Source organism: Rhamphochromis sp. 'chilingali' (assembly GCF_963969265.1).
Source record: "Rhamphochromis sp. 'chilingali' genome assembly, chromosome: 20".
NCBI lineage: Eukaryota > Metazoa > Chordata > Actinopteri > Cichliformes > Cichlidae > Rhamphochromis > Rhamphochromis sp. 'chilingali'.
Window position 1 is genome coordinate 8,303,400 of NC_137947.1, and position 19,344 is coordinate 8,322,743.

Here is a 19,344-nt window from a genome sequence, read left to right on the forward strand (position 1 = left end):
GGTGGTTTGTTTTTCAGTACCTGCACAAGAAGCCCTTCAGTAGGAAGGCATGTCTCGCCAAGAGTCCGTTTGTTTCCCGAATATATGTTTGGTCAAAACTGGTGTAGCCGAATTAGTATCATTAGTCATCTTTACAATACATTATGGTGAGTAAAAAGCACAGCTGTAAACAAATGGACAGATGCCGTCTCACGAACAGACACTAGCAAAACAATGAGGTTCATAAAATACATTTATGAAACCCTAATCAGAGCCCTAGCTTGCTCTTGTTCTCAGTTACACAGGTTTCATTCCCTAAGAGAAACTTAAGAAGAAAAAAACGCGGAAAGAAATGGTTATTCGTTTTTAAATTCACCACCCTCTACATATTTTTTGGCTTTTAGAAGAGATATGCGAAAGTTTGAGAATCAAGTGTTTCTTTTCGTGAACAACAAACTCAATTTCCCATAGTGCTCCAATTACGATGCGTGTCACTCCTACGTCACAGCTACTTCCTTCCGCTTCTTCCCATCTCTCCACCGCCAGCTGCGTGGTTTAGCGGCGGTAGCTAATTGAGCACATATTCTCTTTTTTCACTCCAGCATCTAAACTAGCTTGGACTAATAGCTAATACAATGTCATACCACGACGAAGAGGATGTAAGTACACATTTACTCCATCAGACATTTGTACGTTTTGACTGCAATAACAATGGCACACTGTTAGCTAGGTAGCTGTGTAGCTAGCTCGACTCCACCGGCATAGTATAACAGTGGCTTCAATGAGTTAGTGTGATATAAATTTACTCTTAAACCCTGCTTTAAGACAATGCAACCAAAAAAGTAGCTAATTGTCTGTAACTCTTTTTAGTGCATTTTTATTATTATAAAATATCACTATATAATCGATCAGGTGGTCGTTTCTCGCTGGGCAGATCAATATCAGATGCTGTAGCTGTATCAGTAACAAATGCCTGATTGCTTTGTTTCCTTACAGTACGATCCTTACTCCTACACAAACGACTACGATCTGCACACTGGTAAGTATACAAATAACCATCCCTTTTATACTCATACTATCTATTTTTACAGATACAATCCTCTTGTTTAGTCAGTCACACAACATAAGTAACTTTTAGAGCAGATTAAAGGATGTTCTTTTAATTTTCCTTGCAGGTGACCCTAAAGCAGACCTTGCCTACGAGAGGCAGTATGAGCAGCAGACCTACCATGTCATCCCAGAGGTGATCAAGAACTTTCTGCAGTATTTCCACAAAACCATCTCTGACTTGATTGACCAGAAGGTTTATGAGCTGCAGTCCAACCGGGTGTCTAGTGAGAGCATTGAGCAGAAGATCTACGAGATCCAGGACGTCTATGAAAACAGGTAAACTTAACTCTGTGCACATAACTCTCACACCGTGCGTGATCAATATGCTGACTTTTTCATGCTCTTACCTATTAAGCTGGAACAAGTTGACTGACCGTTTCTTCAAGACCTCTCCCTGGCCAGAGGCTGAGGCCATCGCATCACTTGTTGGCAATGGTGAGAGCGTTATCCATTACTTGTTCTACTTTTGATTTTGTATGGATAGTATCATTTTTATTCTTTATTGTTTGAGTGTGATTTAAAAAAAAAAAAGATAAACTTGCACCGCTTAAGATTATTATTATTTATTTTATATATTTAAGATTTTATAAGAGTTTTAGGCCTCCTTTGTGTGGTTCAGTGGAGATGTTTCATGTTGTTTTTGTCTCTTGTGTTTTGCAGATGCCGTGTTTCTCATTCTCTACAAAGAACTCTATTACAGACACATCTACGCTAAAGTCAGCGTGAGTAGCTGCTAAATATGAACAGTCGTCTGTGTCTTTTTTATCACTGTCCAAAAAACTTTCTAGAATTTGGTTGGAAAAAAATATTTTCTGTATAATCAGGGTGGACCAACTTTGGACCAGAGATTTGAGTCCTACTACAATTACTGCAACCTCTTCAACTACATTCTCAGTAAGGAGCACATATTGTCCATACATTTTCTCTGATCCGTTAGTGCAAGAACAGCAGCTATATGAGATCATTGTTGACTCTAAACAGATGCTGATGGGCCGGCCCCCTTGGAGCTGCCAAACCAGTGGCTCTGGGACATCATTGATGAGTTTATCTACCAGGTACATTACAGTGTTTTTAGAGTGCATGCTCAACAATCAATAAGATCCAAATAAAGAAAAGGGCTGATAGCTGTTGTTGTTAATGTTATCATTACTTTAAGCACCAGATAGGTGACATATTAATGAAGATATTCATGGTCTTTAATGATCACTAGTCCACGTGGCTAGAAAGCATATTTAAAATCCACTAACAAACATCTCTTCCACCTTCAGTTTCAGTCGTTCAGTCAGTACCGCTGTAAGACAGCCAAAAAGTCTGAGGAGGAAATTGAGTTCCTGAGGAGCAACCCGAAGATCTGGAACGTCCACAGTGTCCTCAATGTTCTCCACTCCCTGGTGGACAAGAGCAACATCAACCGTCAGCTTGAGGTCTACACAAGTGGAGGTAAGGAAGAGTGTTTTTATGATATTTATAGAAACAATGGAGTATTCATAGAAACCTAATTATTTTAAAATCTTGAATTATGTCAATTTAAGGCTTTAGAGTCCAGGACTGTATAGGTCGTGAACATGTTATGTGTTCTTGTAATGCAGGAGACCCAGAAAGCGTGGCTGGAGAATATGGACGTCACTCTCTGTACAAGATGTTGGGTTACTTCAGCTTGGTCGGGCTTTTGAGGCTTCACTCTCTGCTTGGTGACTATTACCAGGCCATCAAAGTCCTGGAGAACATTGAGCTCAATAAGAAGGTACGACCTTATTTAAGACCTCATGTAGAGAGAGGTCTGGTCTGCTCCCACTAGTGATGATGAGCGCTGGGATTGAGTGTCATTATGGAAATGTGTTGTTGGTGTTGTTTCCTCTTGTCCTAGAAGGATTGATACAATGCTGACAGATACTGATGTTTTTAATTTAAAACAAACAAACGATATTCTCCGAGGATTCTTGTGATAATTTGACTCAACACAGTTTCTGCTTTATCAGTCTTTATGCTCATGAAATTTAATGTGGGCAAAGTGAAGTTGCAGTAAAAAAGAAGGAACTCATTAATTTACCTGACACATTAACAATGAATAACTATTATAATACTTTATAAAGCAAATACATAATTCACAGTTCTCAGTTCTTCAGTAGCACGGAGTCATATAATTCATTTCATCTCAGAGTTTAAAGTTTCTATTAAATCAACCTTTGTAGCAACAAATAAAGTTTGGCTGATCTGTTGAAATTAAACATTAAAAAATGAAACTGCTCATTTTCTCTGTAATTCATATTTCTGCATATTTTTTTTTTTCTCCCTATCTTTCAGAGTATGTACTCGCGTGTTCCAGAGTGCCAAATCACCACATATTACTATGTGGGTTTTGCCTACCTTATGATGAGGCGCTACCAGGATGCCATTCGAGTCTTTGCTAACATCCTGCTCTATATCCAGAGAACAAGAAACATGTTCCAGAGGTCAACGTATAAATATGAGATGGTCAGTAACAGCAGTGGTTTTATTGTCTTATCTTTAGCTGTAGGTTCTTTTACTTATGTCTGTACAGAACGTGGTGAGAGAACTTCAGACAGCAACATTTGGGATGCGCTGATTTTCTTTAAAATGCTTTGACATGTGAATAATAATCAGGCACTCTCATTGTGTTGGATGATCAAACAGTATTATGTTTGGAACAGGTGTCATAATACCTGTATGTTTTCTTCAGATTAACAAACAAAATGAGCAGATGCACGGCCTGCTGGCTATCGCTCTGACCATGTACCCGATGCGCATCGACGAGAGCATCCACACCCAGCTGAGGGAGAAGTACGGAGATAAGATGCTCCGCATGCAAAAGGGGTAAGACCTACACTCACTGCCTTGCTTTACAACATGTTTAAGTTGTGAGTCAGTCCTTTTCTGTTTTACTGTTATGATTTTGTATTATGTAGAATGTTATATAAAGTGTGGAGCTTTGCTTATGGGATATGGAATCAGTAATGTATGACTTTATTAGCATTTGTGCTCGTAGCCTCAAACATTTCTTTTGATGCAAATGTTACTTTTACCATCTCAGAGATCTGCAGGTGTTCGAGGAGCTGTTCAGCTTTGCCTGTCCCAAGTTCTTGTCACCTGTAGTGCCAAACTACGACAACGTCCACCCGAACTACCACAAAGAACCTTTTCAACAGCAGTTGAAGGTCTTTGCTGAGGAGGTGCAGCAGCAGGCCCAGCTCTCCACCATTCGAAGGTGAGTCCCCCAACTTGTGAGTATGTGGAGGTTGTAGTTTTACCTGTAAAAGCTGGAGTAATGTACAAAAATATCCTGAATCTCCTCCAAACGTTTTGCCACACTTTACATATTTAAATCCTTTACATGAACTATTAGATTGTGTCTGAGTGCTTATACATGTCATCTAAGTCACAATATGTCATTGTAGCTTCTTGAAGCTGTACACCACCATGCCAGTAGCCAAGCTGGCCGGATTTCTGGACATGACAGAGCAGGAGTTCCGCATTCAGCTGCTCGTCTTCAAACACAAGATGAAGAATCTGGTGTGGACCAGCGGCATCTCAGCGCTGGACGGAGAGTTCCAGTCTGCGTCTGAGGTCGACTTTTACATTGACAAGGTGAACATCTTTTAAATGAAAGTGCTCTTTTTGATGTTTCTGTGCTGCTGTTTAAATAGCATGTCACAGGGCTGGATGGCTCTGAGGAATGCCTCAGGTGTTTAGTTTGGGTAAAATTAAGCATAAGATTTAAATTAAGTTTTACAGAAGTTAGATATGTGGATGTGGCTTGTTGTACTTTATATTTGATGGCATTTTCCCCACAGGACATGATCCACATTGCCGACACCAAAGTCGCTCGTCGGTATGGAGACTTTTTCATCAGACAGATCCACAAGTTTGAGGAGGTAAGCAATCGTCCATAATGCCTCTGAATGGGAAAATATTTAATATGTTTCAGATGCTAACTATTACAAGGTGTAACAATCTAATTTGAATATTAAAAGTTTGGAAATTAAACAGTTGTCTCTAATATTAAAATTAAAAACATCACCTGCTCCTTTGGTTTGCCCCGCACTGAAAAGATTTTGAATACAGGACTAATGATCACTTCTTGTGTCCCTACAGTTGAACAGGACTCTGAAGAAGATGTCAACCACTGCTACCACTGTGACATCAGGAACCGCTACAGGCCGATGAGACATCACATCACGTCTTCTAATGCCTCCTTCCAGTTTTTTGACAGCTATTATTAATGAAAAATTTTCTATGTAATCTAATAACAATAAAAGGATGGATTGGAGTGCAAACTAATTACTTGTATGTTTTTGCTCCCTAATACCAGGTGTGTTCCACTAGGAGGCAGTATTTACCACCTCACCACAGTTGCTAAGTCTTCTTTTGTAGTGTTATGTTCCTACTTAAGCTTTTGTTTGCGGGTAGAACAGACGTCAACTGTGAGGTAACTGGGGGACTAATATTTAGGTTTATTAATGTTTATTTTCAGATTCCCAAGCTTTTTGTTCCTGTCTGAGCTCGTTCTGCTGCATCAGACACCAGACATATGGCAACATCTATTGAGGTCAGAGGCCATTGCATAAGTCTTTTTATTACCACAGACCATCCCACAACATTTCCCAACACAGATCTCAGGGCTGGTGACAAAAATGACAAAGAAATAAAAACTTACAAAATGGGAATATAAAAAATCATTATTTTTTAAAACACACCACTCATCAGAAACAGCATTAGTTGTCCTGCAAAGGAAAACAGAACGACATGTCACCATAGCACAAAATACACATACTCAAACATCCAAAGTTGTTCCCTACCGATTTTGGTAAGCCAGCATATTTTTTTTTCTTCAAAAATATCTTTTAATTCCGTCACATATTCTAGAAAATAAAAAAATAAAGCAAACATTGCTCATTGGAGCATGACTTTTACTCCCTCAGGTGGCAGTGTAAAGTCTCTGGGCACAATGCCTTCTTTATGTCTAGAAAATGGGATAATTCATAGTTTCCCCCATTTATAAGTCTTTATCAAGGCTTTCTCTAACTGCCCTTAATATCAAAGATTTATTTACTCCCTGTAACCCCAGTACCAGATAACAGTCATCCTTCATCCACCATGTTCATCATTTAAGAAGTCTTCCTCTTCTTATGCAGGTTCTTGCTTTAACTGTGACTGACACAGTTATGCTCTTAAAAGTGAGCTGGACTAGAGTCTGAATGTTCTCTGCTGCTCTTCAGACGATCAAAAAGAGCTCAGGCCTCCTCATCCCTTTGTGTGAGGCGAAAACGCCACTCCGTGAGCATCACTGGGAAAATACAGAGGTTCCCCTGTATCCATAAAGTGTTCATCAATAAAGTCCCAACAACAACATCTAATATCTCATTCAACACAGACATAGGCATCTTTCAATAAGGAAAAATATCAGCGTGATAAGGAATTGTTATTGTCTCAGTCTCCCATTGACGGCCATCCGCTGGTCTGAGTGTGTGTAGCATCATTTTTATTCTATTTATTTATTTTGAGTGTGTGTGTGCGTTTGTGTGAGTGTCTGCAGTCCAGGCATGCCTTCAAAAAGTTTAGTGAGAACGAGGCACCTTCTGACGATTTTAAGGTCGTGGTTCAACAAGCTTCTCCCACAGGGAGGCTTAGTCCCTCTTTTCCACTCAGCTCTTCAAATAAAAGTTGATGAAACCAGTTTTTTTTTCTGTCTCGCTGAAGGAAAGTGTCAAGCTTGTCACTTTCCTTTATTAATATGTTTTCTTTTTAAATAAACCATCTCTTGACAAAATCCAACATGGGACCGTTTCCAATGCAAGATCCACCGACGCTGACCCAGTGCTGCGTTCGTCCTTTATCGGGATGTCTCAATGATGCACTGACGTTCGATGATGATGTTCCCTAGACTACACACACTGCTCCTCCAGTCCTTCCCAAACTTATCAGGGTGGCGGTGTGAAGGCACAAGGACACACACACACACACACACACACACGAGTCGTGGTTTGCTCTCAGACCAGCGAGGCCTCGGCTAGTCATAACTCTGTGATCTCCAGCGGACTCTCAGACAGGGTGTCCCCATCCTTGTGGCGGTGCATCGGGGTGGACTTTGCAGACTCTGTACGGGCGTTGCGCTCAGAGTACAGCACCCCATCAGAATTTAGTGCCTCCAGAGAACGTGCCAGGGCCCGCTGGTCGTCCTCAGGCAGGCTGTTGAGGTCAGACGTGAGGAGCGTGCCTGTGCTGCCGTGGACCACGTGCACACCCTCAGACCCTTTCAACTCCACAGGAAGCTTGTGCTTGAAACGGAGAGTGCCCCGACCTCCACCCATACCCAGATGCTCATCGTCCTCGTCATCCAAATCGCTCTGGATCAGCTGTTAAAGGAGGACAGGAGAGGAGAGGGAGAGTGAATGAAGCTGCTAGCTATTAATGCTGGGATTAAAATGCATTAGGTTGACAAAGAAATAGCTTTGACAAGGTGCTAGAAAGGAGTAAATCAGTGGAATGAAACAGAAGTGAAATTAGTAGGTCACTGGAAGAAAAACACTTGAAACAAATAATCAGCAAATTTTAAGCTTAAACTCTGTTTGACCTGAAGTCTGGTTCACAGTACACGAGAAAGGAGAACCAGCAGGAAGGAATCATGTCAGAGTACTCAGACAAGCTGTCAGAAAGGGAACTGAGAGAAACAGAAGATCATTCTCCAGCAGACAGGAACACCTTCAGCAGGTGCAGAGAGCTCGTCCGTTTTTTGTAGCCCACCTCAGTGACAGATGAGATGTCTCCTTCGGTTGTGGATGCTGTGACAAGCCGTGCTGCAAAGAGCTTTTTCAGTCTCAGGTAGTCGTCCAGGACCACCTTGAGCAGGGAACCCTGACAGGATGGCAGTCATGATCAAACATAGTATGTAACACCATCCACCTTTGCACACCCGCGCTGTCACAGGACAGATAAATAAGAATCCAGAGCAGGAAGGCCTATCCCTGAAGGCACGTTAAAAGCCTATAATAGAGTCCTCAGGGTCTGCCTCTATATTTTATACTCAGGACCTCCTCCACTTCTTAAAAATAGGGGAAGGCTTGAGTTCTGGGAAAAGAAACTGTCCCGACAATTATGAGATGGATGGAGCAAAAATAAAAAAGAAAGTATGCGCATGTGTGAGTGCATTACTCCTGGTCTCACCTTGATAGGGCCCTCTCTCATGATATGGCCCAGTTTAGCAATGTTGTCGTACTCCTGAATTGCTGCCCTCAAGTAACAATCATCCTCAGGTTTCGCTTGAGGCTCTCGACCAAATGTGCCCTGTGAGAACAAATGATGAAAACGTTATGGTAGAGTATTTCATGGTAAACGATACAAACTCCCATATTCTACATCTCTTGAGTATTAAAACACATAGCAAAATTGTATCTATTAATATACTTGGGGTGTTATTGAGAAATACAAATGGATGTTGGTACTGACGTGAGTGCGTGCGGGGCTGTTCCACAGGTCAGTTATCTCACTCAGGTTCTCAGGCAGGTCATCCTCATGGTCAGCCTGAGCAGCCAACTCAAGGTTGCGACAGAATGGGTCCAGCCACACTGGATTGGCCCTGCAGAAGCATTAAATCCATCAGTGAGAGGTTATACAAAGGACCTTGCCTTTGAAGGCATCAAAATAAGCTTCAAGAAAATGGTTAATTCAAATGAACTTCCTGATCTATGGAGAAAGGAAAGAAATGATTGGATTATGTGTCTCTTTTCTCATAATTTGTTGTGCTATAGAAATGCTGAGGATACCTAATTATGGTGAAAACAGCTCAAATAGTCATGACAATGCAGTTAACTATGATTTTTACAACTATTTTGTCTGTAAGCTAATTATAAAGCTAATGTGCAGTTAGCTTAGTTTGATATAATGACACTGGAAACAGCTAGCCCGGAGCTATGCAGAGATAACACTTACTTACACTTAACACTTACTAATTAACATGTTAGTCTTGCTGTCACACGTTAAAACAACACTTTAGGGTTTTGTGGGGAATTAAATTCCAATAATATTTCTTGGGGTTGCAGGACGATGATTTTTAACTTTCAACTTTTTAGGTTGTTCACTAGTTTTGTATACTGGTCTTTTTATTTTCTTGAGCATTTTGGAGCATTTAATTCTTGTTATAATTTAGTCCTTTTAATTTGTTCCCTCTTGTAGCTTAAGATTAAGTTAAAACGTTTAGTTATGGCGCTTACTTCCTGTTTTATTTTGATAAAATCTAGTGGTGTCTAGTGTTTAGTTTTACTTCCCCTCCTGTATCACTGTCTTTCATTATTGTCAAGTGTCTTGTCTCCCTCCTGTGCCCTGCTCTTCTTCTGTCCTTTGTTGCAGTGTCTGTTAACCTCCTCTGTTATATTATTAATAAATACACTTATTAAGCATTTATTTGTTTATTGTTTTCTAAGTCAAGGAGAGGCATGCCTGAAAAAACAGAAGTTGTCAAACAACAAAAATCAAGTGAGACTTTGAGAAAACAGAACTTGTCAAAAAACAAACATCAAGTGAGAACTTTGTTGTAAGTGAGAACTTCTTGTAAATAATGTTAGCCAGTAAAATGTAAAAATAAAGCTATTATCTTACCCCTCAAAGGAGTACTTGTTAGTGTTGGGCATGTCCAGGATATCCATTAGTCCCTGGTTTCCTGTGAGGTAGAGGAAAGTTCAATGTAATGGAAAAACAGCTTTGAGTTAACTGATATTTTGTACTGTACATCAGCAGATAGCAAAGTCATTTCCTGATCAACAGATAAAGGGACCGTCCCATCAGTCGAGCTGCTTCTCACCTGTTGATCCTGCGACAATTGCTTTCAACTTCCTCTCATGTCTGCGTCAAACAAAAAGACACATTATGAGATCATAAACATGTTGATCAGCTGCTCAGACTGGTAGCGTGACTGAGCGAGTTTCAAACAATGTAAACAAATGTGCCTTAATACAAAATTCTTACACTCTGCGATAATGCCAATTCATTGTGACAAACAAAATCCCCGCAAAGCACAGCAGCACAGCCAAGATAATGATGACCAGCTGTGAAAGAGAAAAAGAAAGACACCTTAAAAGCACCAAAACCAAATAACATCTGCAGCAGGCTGGAGACTTCCAGAGTTGGCAGCTTTGCACACCTGCAGAGTAGAGATGTCGTCTGGCAGTTTGTCCCCAACAGCTGGCTGGACGTCCACAACATTGTATTTTCTGAACAGGTTTCTCAGCTGCTCTTTGTTTTCATCGATCATCTGAATAACCCTGGAAAGTATTAAAAAAATCGGTTCAGAATGTGTAGTCCTTATATAAAAAAGGCCTTATTGCACTGGCCTTATTATTCCTAGTGTATGTGAATCAAAGTGCAACCACGCTGCTTTGGAGCGCTAGTGCATACACGACCTTTCAACGTCTAGGATGGTGTTGGTCTGATTGTTGACAACGTGGATGAGCATATCAGTCTGAACATAGCTCACTCTGCCCTTCTTGTCCACATGAAACTGAAAAAAAGGGTCAAAGATGTCAGATATCTACACACTGCAAACAAATCAAAGCATTTCTCTAAGAAAGCCTAACCTGTATGTCATCTAAATTGACAATAGCACCGGTGATGTTGGAGAGCAGGTTGATGAAATCTTCCTGGTTTGCACGAACAAAATCGGGAATCTCATTGAAGACTATCTTGACCCTCTGGTCATCCCGGAGAATATAGATATTCACATTAGTTGTTGTGCTGTGTCCAGCAAAATCACATGCCAAAATCTCAAGCTGAAAGTAGCCGGGATTAAAGGCTGTGAAGAGATCGTAAGTGCGGATGATGCCATCTGTCAAACCTGGGGAAATCAAGGGACAGCATTGTTTCTGTGTAAGAAATTTGCTTCACTCGGGAGCAAAAAGACTTTTGTCACTGTATGTACACCAGTACAACTGAAACCATGCAGAAAAGATCTGAAAATAGGCGGTGGTTTAAGTAACTTTCTCTGCGTCTGCGTGGGAAAATGGTTACGGGAAGCAAAATGTTCATGTGTGAGAACGCTGTTACTATTTGTTAACTCGGTTTTATTGAAGCCATTTCAATTCCTATAATTTGTTTGCAAACGAGTTCAAAGTCTGAACTTACTCATTTGTGACAGAGTCGTCCTTATCTTTTAAAACAATATGTGAACAGTTTTTCATCAAGTTTTTATTATGAGATATTTGACATCTGCATTTACTTTAAATCTCTCGCCATTGCTACACAGTGTTTTTGCCCTCTAGAATTCAGAAATACTTGTTGTGCAAGTTTCTTAAATTTCTTTTTTCTCACAGGTCAAAATGTACCCAAGATTAAAATACAATGCATTTTGGTTCTCCCTTCAGAGGATTTGCATTACAGCAATGCATTATAGAAACGCACCGATGATGAACATATTGCCAACATCCTCACTGCCGTTGCTCTGTGAGTGGAAGTAGCGGATCGTAACAATGTGGTACTGGACCACGCTGTTGTTGCCTATATCATTATCTATAGCCACCAACTTGATAAGCTCTGAGCCCACTTTGGCGTTTGCTGCAACTCCTAAAACAAGAAAGAAATGTATAAAGTAAATGTCGGCATCACATAGTCCATCATACAGATTTATGCAGGAAAGCAGGTTACCTGCAGTGTACTCTGTCTTCATGAAGCGTGGTGTCTGGTCATTGATGTCTTCCAGTTCAATCCGGACATCCAGCAGACTGGGGTCTTGAGCCGGATCCAGAGCTTTAGCCCGTAATGACCTCTGACCCCTGGGGGGAGTCCAGCTCTTGTTGCTGGAAGCCTTGATTATGATGGAGTAGACTGGGATCTCCTCTCGGTCCAGATCTTTGAGCACTTTTAACTCTCCATCTAGACTCAAGCCAAAGTTTCCGTCGCTGTTTCCTCCTTCAGGAAGAGACACATTTGGCCACATTAAACACTGAAGCTTCAAAGAGCGAACAAAGACAGCTAGATCCATACAAATGTCTTCATTATTCTCAAGCTTTTGAAGTACAAGGACTTTCATATGGCCACACAATAGAGATACAATAAGTTGAGAAAAACTTGTTTATAATCTTCCTAAATTCAAGACTTTGGCTACATCAGTTATTGAACTGACTGAGAAAAAAAATCACAATTAACAGCAAAAACATGCTACTGTGTGTAAAGCACCGAGTGACCTGCAATAAAGTAGTAGACGATTGCATTGGAGCCCTCATCGGCGTCCACAGCTCTGGTTATGTTGCCCACAGTGGTTCCTGGAGGGGAGTGCTCAGGCACTGTCAGCTTCTGGTAAGGCAAGCCACCACGCTGGGAAGTGCACACACACACAGACCATGGGAAAATATTACATAAAAACACATGAACACAATCTCTTATGTACAGATGACCACATTTATGATGTATTCCTAGATCTGTGTGCTCACAGGCGGTTTGAGGAAGACAGGCTCATTGTCGTCGATGTCCGACAGCGCCACCTGCAGAGGCTGTATGGTCTCATAAGGCACTGGCTGGCCCATGTCACGGGCCACAATAATAAGCTGAGAGAACAGTTTGCACAGGGTTAGCGTCACATACCTACAATTACACCAACTGAAAACACAAACAAACTCTGGTGACTCACGCTAAGCAAGGCCTGCTTCTCTCGGTCAAGCTTTGCAGTAGTAGTAATGACTCCAGTCACGGCATCAATGTGAAAGTTTTCCCAATCTCTGTTACCGGCTCCCGTCTGCAGGAAGGCATAGCGCACTTCTCCATTGAGCCCCTCATCAGCATCTGTAGCATGCACTTCATACACCACCAGTTCTGGACGTTGTTCCTGTACAGAGCAAAGAAGGGCAGTGAGTGTTTGTGTGACTTGAACTAAATAACCTATCTATATTACTCAAATGCAAGAAATCTGTGGTTTATGAGAGGTTTCTATATTGTGATATGGTATGATGTCTCTCAGTTGGAAGATAAACAACTCTTGAAAGACCACAACCAAACCACAATAAGGGTTATTTTATTAGAGCCATTTATGATACTGATGGAGTGTCAGACAAATATGACTAATCCACATGAAATACATTTTATTAGCAGTGTATTAAAAAGGAAGTAAAAGTATAAGTTCAACTCTTCACAGTAAAACCAGTGACTCATTTCTTTTGAGCATTATAGTAGCACTAGAGTAAAGAAATCAGGACATATATATCCTTGCACAACAGAAGCGTACGGCAAAAGCACATGCTGACAACGATGACTTAAAGAAGGCTGTGAATGCAGATGGTACCTCTAAGATATGGATGATAGTTCCATTGGCAGGCCTAACAAACACAGGTCTGTTGTCATTGACATCTATGACTATGATGATCAGGTCCGCTGTGCCCCATAGGGGGGGACGCCCCTGGTCTGTAGCCACCACAGTCAGGTTGAAACGTTCTGACGACTGAAGCAGACGTCGAGATCGCACCAGTCCTGTGTTTGGATCCAGGGAGAACGCATCTGAAAAAGCGCAAGAGAAGACAAAGTTGTGATACTATTCTCTTTCCACCAATTATACAAGTGATTAAAAAGTAAAGTGTGGATATTTATTGGAAGAATTCAAGCTGTACCTAAGGTAGTAACTTTTAATTCAAAGCATAGTTCATTGAAAAGATTTAGTCATGTGACCCTATTGAGGATTTTATTGCATCTTGCGTTTTCATACCTGAATGGGGTCCTAACATGTTGTAGAGTACTGCACCATTCTCGCCTTCATCCAGGTCAGTAGCCTTTATTGTTATCACGGAAGTACCACTGGGCTTATTCTCAAACACACTGGTGTTGTACACTCGCTCTGAGAAGCGCGGCTGAAAGTCGTTGATATCGAGAACAGTCACCAGGACCTGATTTGACACATTATAATGCAAAAGGATATTAGGGATAGTATTAGCTTGGGCTTTAAGATCTGCAGAGTTTAGCTCAGCACGCAGTTAAAACAATAGTTCAAATTATAAAAATTATATATATATTATAAGATAAGCATTGGCTTCAAATTCATAGATTCTCCTGGTCGACACCCTTAATAAGTATTTGATCAAGTGTTTGCATGATTTGCTATTTTTTGACTTTGACAACACAACTTGTAAAATTGGCCTATTTCTCATTTCCATAAGGGTTCAATGAATCACCCAAATACTAAAGACATATTTACAATATTGTTTATGTGTAAACCAAATATTTTTGCCATCACGAACTACGATTTCTACCTGGACAGAGTTCTCTCGTCTCTTGTTTGGACTGCCGCCGGGATTGTCTCGGGCGACAGCTGTTAAAGTGTAGTGATCCTTTGTCTCTCTGTCTAGAGGGGACAGGATGTAGATCTCTCCCTAACGCAGAAGAGAAAGAATGATGAGGGGAAGAAGTAAAAGTGTTGACTGGGAGAACATATAGTTGACTCTGTGTTTATGACAGAACAGAAGTCAAATACGGTCAAATATGTACTGTAGATATTTTTAGATCCTTTTGCATAAACTTGTGTTTCCTGGTAGTATGCTCCTCAGTCCTGCCAGGAGAGATAACACAGTAAAACACTCCTCACTACTCAATAAATGTTTATTTTTTTCCCCAGAGGACAGAAATTCCACATTTTCAGTGGAACCTGCTGTTCAAAGGTTATGGATTGCTTCGCTTTAACCTTTCCACTAAAATCTCACACAGTGGAATGTTACATTTACTGTAACTACTCTGAGATGTTTTTGTTACACTTTAAGCAAAGCTTTGTCATTTTGGATTTTCTAGGAAATGCTAAAACAAAACTCTAATTGCAGAAACAAAAATAAAGCAATTTTATTTACACTAGATCAGATTTTGCTGGTGTATGAGTTCACTTACAGTAGATGGTCTGATTCCAAACTTGCCCTCTCCATCTACCAGGCTGTACTCAATCACTGCAAAGAGGCCAGAATCAGCATCTGTAGCACGGACGCGAACTATGGTGGTGCCTAAGTCTACATTCTCAAACACAGGCTCCTACAAACAAGAAAAAAAGAACAAAAAAACACTCATGCAGTACAATGCTTGATGACATTGCAAAGCAAGCTCATTTTTACAGTTAATACACTGGTGGCAGTTTACTGTGGTGAATTAATTTCATGGATTTTGTGTGCTCTTATTCATAATTTAATGACTTTGTTATTTCTCGGTTTGCTGTGTTTTGTCCTTTTCGGGCTCACGTGCGCTGGTACTTTATTTAATTTAGACATAGATGTAACTAATGACACTAATAACACTGGCATCCTGAGGCTTGTACTTCTCCTGCGGTAGGCTCTTAAAATCTCCACAAATATCAAGTTTAAGCAGTGATCACAGAGAATATAGAAACATTTTAAGCAACAGTCCTACACAAATTTGCTTCAATTGTGTTCGTGTTTCTTAACGTCCTCTTTAATACCTGATATGACGGTTGTACAAAGACAGGGTTGTTGTCGTTGACATCTACAATACGCAGATAAACTGGCAGCTCAGCAATCATGGGAGGAGTGCCGTGGTCCTGAGCACGAATTGTAAAATTCAGCCATTGAACCTGCTCAAAATCCACCGTCTGGTTGGCTACGATCTTACCTAGAAAAAATGGTATCACAATGATAGTCACGGTCAACATTCATATACTATAGCCTGTGTTTAGATTTTAAATTTGCATGACAACAAGTACGGAAAAGTATAATATAAACACAATTACAATAAAAACAAGTCAAATAAAAAAATAAAGCTAGTAAATAGTAGCTTGTAAATCTCATAAACCCATATTTTCACAGAACAGAACATGGCTCAGGCGGTTGGGAATCGCATCTGTAACCGGAAGGTCGCCGGTTCGATCCCTGGGCTCTCTGTCCTGGTCGTTGTGTCCCTGGGCAAGACACTTTATCCTACTTGCCTACTGGTGTTGGCCAGAGGGGCCGATGGCGCGATATGGCAGCCTCGCTTCTGTCAGTCTGCCCCAGGGCAGCTGTGGCTACAACTGTAGCTTGCCTCCACCAGTGTATGAATGTGAGAGTGAATGAATAGTGGTATTGTAAAGTGCTTTGGGTGCCTTGAAAAGCGCTATATCAATCCATTATTATTATAGAAAACTTATTTAAACTGAGAAAATGTACCAGTTTAAGAGAAATAGTTTCTTATTTTGTTCTGTAGCTTATGAGACATTCAAAGTGTTTGCAATTTTAAATTAAGGAATATTATTCTGAAATCCTTTTACAGATGCAGTTTTTTTTGCCTCTGCCCTCTTTACTTCTGAGTTTACTCTCAGTTTACTTCATTAGTTGCAAAATGTTTCAAAATGTGGCACCACCCCAAGTTCTTTGAGACATGTCAAATTCAAAATGAGCTAATATTTTTCATTAAATATAAAAAATATTTCAGTTCAAACATGTGTTTTTGTTGTATACTGTGAATAAAATAAGATTAGCAAATCATTGCATTCTGTTTTATTTGATGTTCCAAGTAACAGCATCTTAAATGAAAGCAAATCTAAAACTGGTGCATGCTGCGTTTGTTGACAGCATGCAGCCAACGACAGCCCACCAACTGAAGGGTCCTCCAGTCTAACGTATCCCCCTCGAGGCAAGTGAAGCAGTTGGTAGATGATCTGGCCATTGGGACCCTTGTCTGGATCTACAGCTGACACTGACAACAGCGTTGTGCCTGGCTGAGCTCCTTCTAAAATCTTCTCTGTGAAGTTAGTCACTCCAAAAGGCCGGAAACGAGGAGCATTGTCATTTACATCCAACACGTTGATGGTTAATCTTGCTGTAGAGGAGATCATGATATGAGAGATAAGTGGAAACTACTTAGGAAGTCACTTATAATAAACTGAAGGTTAAAGAGTCACTTACCATTGGGAACACTGCCTGACCTGTCAATAACATCGCTGGCATTGTCATGTACAGACACAATGATCTCAAATGTAGCTACCAGCTCTCTGTTGAGAGGGTTGCGTACAAATACCGCGCCTGAAAGTCCATATAAAGACACACAAAAGACCTGATATAGCCGGTATCCATCATCATTACTCAAAGTAAAGCTTTTTAGATCTAAACATACAACGCGGTAGAAATATATGTCTCACCTGTGTGTAGATCAATCCCAAAGGACTCCTGGAGCCCATCCACTGGGTTGTTCCCATCATCCTTTGCCTCCACGGAAATAATGTAATACTCCAACCGCGGTTGCAGATCAGGGTCCTCGGCAGTCAGCGTGGCTACCACCACACCGGGCGGAGTGGACTCATTGACGTTTATCACGGTTACAGGCTGTATAAAACGTGGCCGTGAGTCGTTGACATCATCCAGGATAACAGTCAGGGTGGCCGTGCCAGACAAAGGGGGTGTGCCGCGGTCAGTTGCTATGATGACAAGACGGTATGATTCGCGCTCCTCTCTGTCAAGCGTGGTGTTGCCCACTAAGACAGCGCCAGACAGCGCTTCGACCACAAAGCGGTCCTCTGCGCCACTTTCCAACCGATACGTCAGCCATCCGTTAGAGCCAGAGTCAGCATCGGTGGCAGACAGTTGAGTCACCACAACACCTGGAAGAGACAAAGTAATGACTGGAGAGCAAATATACACACACACATTGTGATCAAGTATCACTACACCGAAGACAAAAAGCGCCTAAACCTCATACAGTGGAGGGGTAATACTTTTGTTTCAAAGTCCCTCCTCCCATCCCACTCACTGACCCAGATCATAGAAACAAAGCAATGCACACACCAATCGGGCTGTTTTCAGGAAGTCGAACGCTGAAACTGGACGGGCTAAAGACAGGAGGGTTGTCATTTTGATCCAGGATGGTAACTGTGAGAGGTACGCTGTTGTTTAAACCTCCTATGTCCTCCGCAACCAGAAACAGCTCTACACGAGGCTCCTGAAATGCCTCTCGGTCCAACTTTGCTCCCTGGCGCACAAGTATCACACCTGGAGGGAGATACAGACTTTACCATCACACTTTTTAAAAAAAGAAATCTTCTTTCTTGTTACTGGAGAGTCACAATGTTACCAGTATCAGCATCTACAGTGAAGAGGTCCACCCTGGGTCCCAGCAGGCGGTACTTCACCACAGCATTACGTCCAATGTCTTTATCCTCAGCTAGAACTGGTCCATTTAAAACTGTTACAGTGGTTCCTACAAGACAGACTAAGATGTCAGGAATGAGGAAAAAGCTGTCCTCCCAATTTAAATCAATATGTGGTAAAAAGAAAAGTCATCTTAATTATTACACACTGAAAATTATTCACGTAAAATTCTTTGCTCTTCTTCTTTAAAAAGTAGTCCTTGTTTGGGGATAGATTTAGGCCTGTCACTTATGCTGACTTTAGTCTCACAATATTTCAAAAATAACATTGATCATCAGTCCTTACAAGGTAAAGGACTTTTGGAAGAAGTCTTCTGTACTGTCCCCAGGTCACGTGTTTGTTATTTGTGTTTTGAACAAATGTATTTTGTGTATCTGAAGTGTATTTATAATACAAGGCTATTTGTAAATCACTCGACAAAGTGAAAAAAAAAAGCCTTTGCTGAACACGAACTGTGTGTAAACAGATTCAGGAAGTGGGTTAGACAGTGCTACAGACCATGTTGCTCTGCCATGCAGTTATAGGTTGCAAAGGTAGACACACACACACACACCCACACACACACGGATGCTACCTGCAGCAGAGTTTTCTGTGATTTCAGCCCTGTAGCTGCTCCTGGTAAACACAGGCCTATTGTCATTCTCATCCAAAATGGTGATAACCAAGAAGTCTGAATCCTGGTGTGTGGGACAAAAGATTCATGGAAAGAAAATGCTTAGAAGACTGTGTGACACAGCAAGCAAGAGACAAATATAGGTCAGTCAACCTGCAAACTAATATAGAGATATCAGACGTCAGATCAGACAGATTTTGCACTACTTTGTTGCATGCACTAATGGACTGCATTCAGACTCTTAGCGGTTCACATCTCTGCAGGCAAGAAGAACAGTTTCACACCTTTTCCCACAGATGCATGGTGCGTTTAAAGAAAACCTCACAACTGCAGTTTGATGAACTATGTTACTCTCGCTTTAAGTAAAAAGACCACATATGAACACGATGCAGGAAGTAAAGTATCAAAAAACAGGTGGGACATAGGTATAAACAGAAGTGTCTTATAACTCTTAAAGTATCAAAATTATGTAACTTTCAAAGATGAACTTCATTTGAACTCACGTATCACTGTACCTAGTAGAGCAAAATGGGCATAGAA

General features: G+C 41.0%; 2 protein-coding genes across 2 annotated transcripts in view; one reads left to right on the forward strand and one right to left on the reverse strand.

Moving 5' to 3' along the window:
* Positions 1–490: 490 nt before the first annotated feature.
* On the forward strand, positions 491–5,388 carry eif3s6ip (eukaryotic translation initiation factor 3, subunit 6 interacting protein). The gene is made up of 15 exons (XM_080868677.1): positions 491–638; positions 976–1,018; positions 1,155–1,365; positions 1,445–1,524; positions 1,750–1,811; positions 1,914–1,983; positions 2,071–2,144; positions 2,358–2,529; positions 2,679–2,833; positions 3,394–3,564; positions 3,791–3,924; positions 4,142–4,315; positions 4,506–4,695; positions 4,902–4,982; positions 5,203–5,388. Exons 1-15 carry the CDS (start codon positions 615–617, stop codon positions 5,272–5,274), a joined length of 1,713 nt encoding a protein of 570 aa, XP_080724803.1. The 5' UTR covers positions 491–614; the 3' UTR covers positions 5,275–5,388.
* A 275-nt stretch (positions 5,389–5,663) lies between these two features.
* Positions 5,664–19,344, reverse strand: part of cdh23 (cadherin-related 23) — a 200,091-nt gene continuing 186,410 nt past the window's right edge. The window contains exons 43-68 of the mRNA XM_080868676.1: positions 18,766–18,868; positions 18,115–18,240; positions 17,829–18,032; positions 17,186–17,644; positions 16,953–17,069; positions 16,642–16,866; positions 15,512–15,681; positions 14,953–15,090; positions 14,328–14,447; positions 13,787–13,964; positions 13,370–13,581; positions 12,722–12,916; positions 12,525–12,638; positions 12,279–12,408; positions 11,740–12,003; positions 11,497–11,658; positions 10,677–10,933; positions 10,503–10,600; positions 10,244–10,364; positions 10,069–10,148; positions 9,905–9,945; positions 9,703–9,763; positions 8,554–8,683; positions 8,272–8,391; positions 7,852–7,962; positions 5,664–7,463 (exon numbers count right to left, since the gene is read on the reverse strand). Of these exons, the coding sequence (XP_080724802.1) occupies positions 7,122–7,463; positions 7,852–7,962; positions 8,272–8,391; positions 8,554–8,683; positions 9,703–9,763; positions 9,905–9,945; positions 10,069–10,148; positions 10,244–10,364; positions 10,503–10,600; positions 10,677–10,933; positions 11,497–11,658; positions 11,740–12,003; positions 12,279–12,408; positions 12,525–12,638; positions 12,722–12,916; positions 13,370–13,581; positions 13,787–13,964; positions 14,328–14,447; positions 14,953–15,090; positions 15,512–15,681; positions 16,642–16,866; positions 16,953–17,069; positions 17,186–17,644; positions 17,829–18,032; positions 18,115–18,240; positions 18,766–18,868 (4,278 nt within the window). The 3' untranslated portion in view covers positions 5,664–7,121. The remainder of the gene's footprint in view (positions 7,464–7,851; positions 7,963–8,271; positions 8,392–8,553; positions 8,684–9,702; positions 9,764–9,904; positions 9,946–10,068; positions 10,149–10,243; positions 10,365–10,502; positions 10,601–10,676; positions 10,934–11,496; positions 11,659–11,739; positions 12,004–12,278; positions 12,409–12,524; positions 12,639–12,721; positions 12,917–13,369; positions 13,582–13,786; positions 13,965–14,327; positions 14,448–14,952; positions 15,091–15,511; positions 15,682–16,641; positions 16,867–16,952; positions 17,070–17,185; positions 17,645–17,828; positions 18,033–18,114; positions 18,241–18,765; positions 18,869–19,344) is intronic.

Coding starts and splice junctions, on each gene's coding strand:
- eif3s6ip (XM_080868677.1), top strand. CDS start 615: ATGTCATACCACGACGAAGAGGAT. Junction 1,366..1,444: donor CAGGACGTCTATGAAAACAG/GTAAACTTAACT, acceptor TTACCTATTAAG/CTGGAACAAGTTGACTGACC. Junction 3,925..4,141: donor ATGCTCCGCATGCAAAAGGG/GTAAGACCTACA, acceptor TTACCATCTCAG/AGATCTGCAGGTGTTCGAGG.